The following is an 8977-nucleotide window of genomic DNA, read 5'->3' as shown; positions in this document are numbered from 1 at the left end:
TCATAATAAATGAACTCCAATCATTTCTATAAATATCTCAATTAATTGGGTTGCAAAGGTTGTACAAATGCACAAGGTTGTAAAAGAAATATACCCTATATATATATATATATATATATATATGTCTACAAGATTGAGTTTTAATGAGAATAAGAGTTTTGATGATTTTCATATACATCCAACTACTTTTATTTACTTATTTTTATTAAAATAACCGAAACTTTAACAAATTCATACATACGAAAATGATTCAGTGTATGTAAAAGTAAACTCATCATAATTGTTATTCTTATATGATCTTTCGTCTATATCTATAAGCATTTAACTTCAATAGCTTTCTTTCGCAACCATGGTGGTTTTGGATTTAATTACATGTATGTAATTTAAAACTCGTATACATTAGGTGGTGAAGATGGTATGATAAGTTATGCATCATTAAATATGTCTCAAGGTAACCATGCGATAATTCTAAGGGTATTTTAGTTATTTGCTTACCCTTTATAATTTTTTTATTAACCTAGATATCCAACCCGTTATGCTAGTCGACTAATATCAGGGTGACCACCTGCTTTGCAGATAGCCCAGAATCATCGCATTTGAACCTTCGTGGCCACAAGAAGATTTTTATTCCTCTTTGGATTTGAACCTGAGACCTCCTGGTACTTTTGACATTTGGAACCAAACTCAAACCAATCAGACACCACATTTGTGTGGTTCTCTTTATATTTTTTTTAATTACCTATTTTCTAAACATGGTATAATTATATAAGCTTTGTCCTTGAATCACTTGACTTGGAACGCACAAAACAACTGCCAGCTAGAGTTTCACAAATGATCGGTTAATTGATTTTAAACTGGTAAAGACTAAATACCATACCAGTCAGGGGCGGATCTAGTTCATTAGATACGATTCCTCGGTCATAAGCTAAACAAAATTTGACTCATGAAAGATGCAACCGTATTGTAATGTCGTGTGTCATTATATATATATATATATATTTTGAAACTACAATAATTGATAACACCAATAATTTGTCTTGGCAAAGTTGGTTTCGATGACATGCGTGGGTTTGAATCATGTTTCAATAATTTTCTTAGTTTTTAGCTGTTAATTTCAGTTTTATTATATTGCTTATTTTTTTTTTTTTTTTGCAATAAAGGACTCGAAAGCAAGACCTTACATACAAAAAGTGAGGAACTAACTAACAGACAAACGGTGATTTTTTTTGAAAAATATCCATAGCTTCGTTTTTTATAATCAAATGATATCAGCACTTGAAAAAAAATGAGGTTCACCTTTGGTACGAGTCTAAAAAAAGACTGGTTAAAATAGGCATGTATCAAGAACTGTTTATAAACGGAAACCAAAACATGGGACCGGATATTCTTAACCAAAAACATGTTCGGTCGTTCTCGTGAAAGCCCGAAAAGGCCTAGTCACAACTCGAAAAAAGGGTCAATATCCATAGCTTTCACCTAAATTATTTAATATGTCTAAAAAATTCAAACGATATTAAATAAAAATTCGTTGTCATGAGTAGTGAAATTAATGCAATAAGTTATTAAATATTTAAAAGATATGTCCCTGTTTTATCAATTGCATCAACTTTAAACCCAAAATACAACATAAACGAAGTTGAAAGTTTATTAAAAGAAATATAAGATGCTTTAGATCTAAACTCCACTCCATTTAATCACTTAGTTAAAGAAGGTTAGAAAAGATGAACAATATGTGTAACAACCCCTACTCTATTTATGTGGATTTTTAATGCTTAGGGTTGAGGGAGTAATCTTTTTCATTCTTCAGGGACTAGATCTGTAAATAGAGGGGTAAATAAGAAAAGGGCACTCTCATTTCATTCGTTCAGTCGATTCCCTCAAGGTGTATGTGTGTGTGTGTGTGAAGTAGAAGTTTTGAGGAGAAAAGCCTCACTGAAGATTTTGAGGCGATTTGAAGAAGAAGCAAACGAGAAATCATCATCTTCAGGTAAGAATCTTATTCCCAAGCTTAGTTTCTCCAACAATGGAGTTCTAACATTTGAGTTGTAAGATCTAGGGCTACATTGGGTGTTCTTTGATGTATTGATATGATGTTCAATATGAATCCCTTTTTGATAAGGGTTTTGACATTTAACTTGATCCTCCCATTGGAATCATATTATTATTACTCCATTGGTTTGATTTTAAATGTTGGGTTTCTTATGGTGGTAAACTTTTGGGTTTGGCTTGGAAAAGGGATGATTAGTTGTGCCTAATGGTTGGATTTGAGTAATTTTTTTAGAAAAGTCTCCTTAGGTTGCTATATGATATTTTGAGCATAATTTAATAGTGGGAATTGAGAAATGGAGTGTGGGATCATACATGGACGGACCCATAAAATTTTTCAAACGATTGCGTCATATAATTAATATAATATATAGGACTATAAACGAACAGAACGAACACGAACGGAGGCTTGTTCATGTTCATTCGTTTAACTTAACCGAACAAATGAACGAACACGAACGGAAATCATTGTGTTCGTGTTCATTCGTTTAACTTAACCGAACAAATGAACGAACACGAACGAAAATCATGTGTTTGTGTTCGTTCGTTAACATGTTAAATGAATGTAAAGGAACAAACATAAACGGATGGGCTAAAAGAACATAAATGAACGGGCTAAACGAACATATATAAATATTATTTGAATTTAAATTAAATAAACAAAAGATTATATATTAAATTTAGTACATAAAGAAACGAATATAAACGAACGTAAGCGAACGATAAATGAATGAACGTTCATGAACATAAATGAACGATTGTGACTCTTGTTCATGTTTGTTCATTTAACTAAACAAACAAAAAAAATTGTGCATGTCCGTTCATTTATTAAATAAACGAACTTTCCGCCGAACGGTTTACTGAACGTTCGGTTCATTTACAACCCTAATAATATAATATACTATCTAAAAATAATTACAAAAAATATGGTTTTTATAGAACCGATGAACAACTCCTAAACTTGTACCCGACATGTCTTCATCTTTTGAAAAAGGTCAATATATACCAAAAAATAATTATAAAAAGTATGGTTTTTATAGAATTGAGAAAAATACGGTAGCACCTTCTAAGACGATACAGTAGCACCGTTCACAAACCTAAATTTTTTACCCTTTCGGCGGAGAAATAATACGGTGGCACGTGCCACTCATACCACTTAGGTAGGTCCGCCCTTGGGATCAGACATGTACATTGGGGAATGAAGCAGTGCACACAGAGGGTTGCATGACTTGGCGCACGACCTAGGTCGTGGCACAAGTCGCGTAAGCCACTGTTGCGGCGCAACATCGTCGGTTTCGTTCCTCATTTCAAGCTAGGAATGGAAGCATCATTCTAGGGGGTGATTAGAGGGCTATAATAGATGCCTTTTGGGGTAATTAATATGGGTTACCGTCTTTCCTATCTTGGCCAATTTAGGTGCTCGGTTGGACCGTTTAGTGGTTATGATCGATGGGTTAACGCCTTTCTTATCAGATTTTATGAACATGTGATAGTTTTAAATGCTTTTAAGCACTGATTATGGTTTTATGCATTGTTGGCTTTACTATGCAAACTACTATGTTGCACCTTTGCTGTTATTGAGAAATATGTGGCTACATGGGATGTGTGGAATTGCACAGTTGGCGTAGGTTACCTTGAGATAGCGATATCTTTTGGGAGTGATAATTCGTGTGCCTTGAATATGTTTCTTGTGCACATTGGATAGGCATTTACTGAGGTTCTTGATTGAAATGTCAAGGGAGTGTGACGATGTGGGTACAAACGTTGTGCAATGTCCATGTGATAAGAATGTGCTCTTTTACTTGATTATGGTATTTCCATAGTTGATATTCCATCATTTTAAATGTTTAAAATGCTAAAGTCGTGTTCAAAGGAATTCACAAGACTTTTTGGTCTAACCGTCGCTTTCAAAACTAAACCATTTTCAGGAAAGTTGTATGTTGAAAGTAGCTTGAAGGGAAAGGGGAAGATTTGATCCACCTAGTGGATAGCTTGCCGGTTTAGTTTCCATTGTTCTTATTTTTTATAATTCTCAGTTGTGGATGTATTTTAACATCTGCAATTTGATGAGATGTAACGAGAAACCTTGTACTCATTTTTTTGTGCCGATTTGGCTTTCGATCATGAATATTGTTGTTTTTGGATTTTGGGTTGTTACAATATGAACCATATTTAAGACGAATAAAGATAAATGTAATTAAAATGAAAGATACAAAGAATATTCAAGACGAAAAGATAAAAAAGGAAATGTCAGAGAGTTGAATTAATTAATTTTACAATGTAATTGCTCAACTGATTTTTATTTATTACATTTAATTATTGTACAATTAAATGAAGTTTGATTTTTTTTTTTTGTAAATAATTGTTTACTTCATTCTTTTATTTTTGTATTTGTTATTTTTTTTTAAATCCAAAAGGACCGATTAGGACCACTGGTCTAGAATTAGTACTGCCAATAATGATCAAAAGTTGCTTATAAACCGATCACTTCTACGATAATTGAAGAAATTTATAGGCGTTTGCAATTAGATCCAAGATCAATGTTTATATAAATTCACACACAACAAGAAACTAGATCATTACGAAAGGCTTGTTTAATTGTCAATTGATGAAAACTATGGGCTTTCGGTTATAAAAATGGGCCTTTTATTTTGTCCAAGCCCATATACTTATATGGAAAATTGTTGAATGATTTGAACCATTTTAGAGTTGGTTACAACAAAATCAGGATTATAATAACAACAATTGAAAGTTAACTAAATGTCTTTGACGTATAATTCGGTGGCCTGTTAAATCTTTTACAAACTTAACTACCATTACAAAATGAAGGATTTTTACCGACAAAAAATTCGTCGGTAAAAATCCGATTCGTTGGTGATCCGTCGGTAAAAGTCTATATCAATAGAAAAGCCATGAGAAAAGATATCACTAACGGATCGAAGGAAATGACATATCACCATTATCAATGGATCACTACAACATTAAAATTAGAAAAAGTACGGATGGAAAATATGATTTCTTTTAATAATTTAAAAATACTAAAAAAATTATTAAGATTTTTAAAATAATTATACAATATTGAAAAAAATCTGTTTTTAATACAAAATTCTAAAATATCAAATAATAAATCTCAAAATATCATTCAAAATATCCTACACACACAGGGGAGGAGTCCTAAAATATCATACAAAATATCCTAACACTAGGAGGAGCTAGGGGGAGGATTTTTACCCGGGAACTGTATCATGAACACCTCAAATTGATCGGTCAACTGCATCAGCCTAACTAGCGTCAAATTCAAAATTAAAAATAAATTAACTTAAAATCCATCGTAATATTAGATATTATTGATGGATATTTTTCTTGTTGGAAAAAGTATCCATGGTGAGTCATCCGTCATTGTTCCGTCGGAAATTTCTGGTGGATTTTGACTGTCGGTAATATCCATGAGTAAAAGTATGTTTTTCTAGTCATGAATCAAACTAATTGTTAATATTATTTCTATCAAGTTATTTTTTTTCTCTTAAATCGATTATTTATATTAGTCAATTAGTTTAATTAAAATAAAACGAAAATACAACAGCATTAACTTATGCATAGTTCACAATATATATATATATATATATATATATATATATATACATACATACATACATATTTGCTGGATCCAACATGTTTTGGAGTAGAGAGTGTAAACGTAATTGTTAAGCACATGCAAGGTCTTGGTCAACATATATATATATATATATATATATATGTGTGTGTGTGTGTATATATATGTGTATATATATTTGCCATAATTGAAAATTCCAAGTTGATAGTTAGAAAATTCATGGTTGTTAATTTGACCATTTATATTATTTTATCCAACTCTTCAATATCTTGTTTTGAATCAGATATCTCCATTTCCAACGTTAAGGCACCAACAGTCAACTCATCTTTCATCATGTACCCTTCTCTCCCACAAGACTATTCCCCAAAACCACCACCACCAGAAGCTCCTCCACAATCATACCACCACCAACCACCACCACCGCATGCCACCGGAGTTCCAGCTCAATACGTGGCTCCTCATTCAGTCCACGGCAACTGGTCTAGCAGCCTTTGTGCCTGCTGCTCTGATGTCCCCAACTGTAAGTAGTTTCCTTGATTAACTGTATTTAGGTCCGTCTGGTACAAATATCTATTAATTCACATGGCACAACTAAGCGAGTTTGGTTGTTTTTTTGTACCACTCACAGGTTGCTTAACATGTTGGTGTCCATGCATTACTTTTGGACAAATAGCTGAGATTGTTGACAAAGGGAATACTTGTAAGTGGATTCATTAAAACTCATATATAGCTTGTTTTTTAGACTTCATTCCCTAACCTACCAAATAATGTTCATATTTCTGATTCCCTTTTATTTTCGATGCCGTTTATAGATCTCATATAAGCTCATCATCAAAATTAGTACGGTCTAAGCACGAGTTCAACCATTAAACATTTTCTTAGATATTTATCATGTAAGATAATGATATTAGCTAATGAACGTGCGTTAAAATGAATTAAAACAGCTTGTGGAGTACATGGGGGTCTCTATGCGCTAATCGAGGCTCTCATATGTTGTGGATGCATGTATTCTTGTACGTATCGGACTAAGATCAGGAGTCAATATGGATTACGGGAAACTCCCTGCAATGACTGCCTTGTTCACTTCTGTTGTGAACTATGTGCCTTGTGTCAAGAGTATCGTGAGCTCAAACATCGCGGATTTGACATCTCCATCGGTATAATAATTAACAATCTCCCTTTCAATACATTTGCCACCATCTGTAGAAATGTATTCCTATTCGATTATTGTTATTTCACAAAATTTGATCTTGGTGCATATGAATGATTGCAGGATGGGAAGGTAATCTGGAGAGACAGAATTATGGAGTACATATGCCACCCATGGCTCCCCAAGGAATGTACCGTTAAAATGGAATTCGTTTTGTTTTATATCCATGAATATAACTGATTAAGGAAAAACTCTTAAATGAACTCACATTTACTTTGTAAAAAGTACCATCAATTTGTTTGTATTTCTACTTTTCTTGGTGTTGTAATCACTTGATGCGGTTTCATTTCATCTTTTATGTGATATTCGTGAACTTTTATTCATATTTTTAAATATAAATAGTAACCAGAAATAATATTTATTTTGAAATTTTAATTATTATTTAAACATATTCATTTAATTGATCACTTGTCAAATCAAAGATTACTAACGGATATTATTTTAAAATAATTCACCCTCTTTAAATAAATATCCATCTAATTAAACCAAAGACAATTTTTAATGGATATATAATGCACAATTATCAACAGAACTAAAGTTGGTTAAAATAATTCATGAGTGGTAAATTAAAGGGGTGTTTGGGATTGTTTATTTGAAACAACTTATGTTTTTTTTACAAAAGTTTTTATCAATTTATTAAAAGTTATAATGATTTAACTTCTTTAAAAATTTCTTATTACCGGTTTGGCACCGATATAGGTTGTTTATCCACACACTCAAAAGTTCTTATTATCGGTGTCACACCGGAATAAGTCAATAAGTTGTTTTTATAAGCAATCTCAAACACCCCTTAAACTATTGGAGATTTGGAGTGGTTAGGTGGTGACCTTCATTGGGTGTCAAAACTCAAAATTACTCGATCTTCATAATTTAGTATTTAAATTATAGATTTGGTCAATATGGTTTTAAGTTTGTCTTAAATATAGTCTTTAAAGTTTTATCTATTCTAGAATAGTGTTCAGAGTTTGTATTTTCATAACATTTGACCTCTATGAGTGATACCTTAACTCCTAACCGTTAAATGATGGGTATTTTGGTCATATCTTTTTTTTTTTTTAATCTTTTCCCAATTTGTCTTATGATATTGTAAAACTATAGGGACCTCAACCGCTAGAGCCTTGTCGTCAAATCCCCAAAATCGGAAGGATCCCTTCCCCTCTCGCGTGCAACCCTGACCACACCTCCTCTACCTCCCTTTCCTGATTTTCCGGGCACCCCCTCCCCTGCAATTCCAATCCAACCACTACTCTTCTTCAACAAGCACAAAAAGAACACTAATCCACAAAACCTAAAATCAAAAAAACTTAATCCAACCATTTCTCCCATGTGTGGACCATTGAGTTGAGATCGATCATGGTGGAAGGTTGCAAGCATACCCATGTCTAATAGACTCCCTACCAATAACCTTCTTTTACTCTGAATTAGTGTCTAAAATCCATAACAAAAAATACAGACACTTCTTTTGGGCATAAATACTTTATTGCTGTTTCAAGTTCCTCAACCCGTATTTGGTATGTATCCTGATTAGAAATCTTGTTTATGTAGGGTTGAAGGTAAGGGAAGGGGTGGCGAATAAAATAACTATGAGGTCTAAATCTAAGTCAAACTTAAAACCATAAGGACCAAATTCGTAATTTACTCTAAATAATATCATTCAATTCTATTTTAATATGGATGAACCAGAGAGATTAGCCTTAATAAGATCCGATTTTCTGTATGACCATTGGTTGTAGTGTATTATATTAAGATGGTAGCTAGCTGTTTACTTGGCTTTTAATGCATCTTACTTATCAAATAAAATATTCATGTTTACTAAGAGGCATCAGAGCACCCACATGGGGCTTGCAAATGGATTGCAAAAGCAATTGCAAAAATGCAATTTTGTGCCACATAGGATTTTACTTGCAAAATTTGCAAGCCACATGGCCCACTCCCTTCTCTCCAATTTTATTTTTTTCTTTTAATTATTTAAATAAATTATTTTTATACAAAACAATTAATTTTATAAATTAATAATGTTAATATATTTTTAATTACATTAATTATATAATAAATTAAATTATTTTAAACATTAAATTTTATAATTACATAAAATTATAATCTAATAT

General features: G+C 32.3%; 1 protein-coding gene across 1 annotated transcript; it reads left to right on the top strand.

Moving 5' to 3' along the window:
• Nucleotides 1-5902: 5902 nt before the first annotated feature.
• Nucleotides 5903-7161, top strand: LOC112525459 (protein PLANT CADMIUM RESISTANCE 3-like). Its single transcript, XM_025135593.1, has 4 exons — nucleotides 5903-6179; nucleotides 6288-6359; nucleotides 6604-6816; nucleotides 6933-7161. Exons 1-4 carry the CDS (start codon nucleotides 5993-5995, stop codon nucleotides 7007-7009), a joined length of 549 nt encoding a protein of 182 aa, XP_024991361.1. The 5' UTR covers nucleotides 5903-5992; the 3' UTR covers nucleotides 7010-7161.
• The last annotated feature ends 1816 nt before the right edge of the window (nucleotides 7162-8977 follow it).

This window comes from Cynara cardunculus, assembly GCF_001531365.2.
Source record: "Cynara cardunculus var. scolymus isolate 2C chromosome LG 13, CcrdV1, whole genome shotgun sequence".
NCBI lineage: Eukaryota > Viridiplantae > Streptophyta > Magnoliopsida > Asterales > Asteraceae > Cynara > Cynara cardunculus.
Note: the sequence above shows the minus strand (reverse complement) of the source record. Positions and strands in the feature narration are given on the sequence as shown.

Coding starts and splice junctions, on each gene's coding strand:
- LOC112525459 (XM_025135593.1), top strand. CDS start 5,993: ATGTACCCTTCTCTCCCACAAGACTATTCCCCAAAACCACCACCACCA. Junction 6,360..6,603: donor TGTTGACAAAGGGAATACTT/GTAAGTGGATTC, acceptor GAATTAAAACAG/CTTGTGGAGTACATGGGGGT. Junction 6,817..6,932: donor CGGATTTGACATCTCCATCG/GTATAATAATTA, acceptor GAATGATTGCAG/GATGGGAAGGTAATCTGGAG.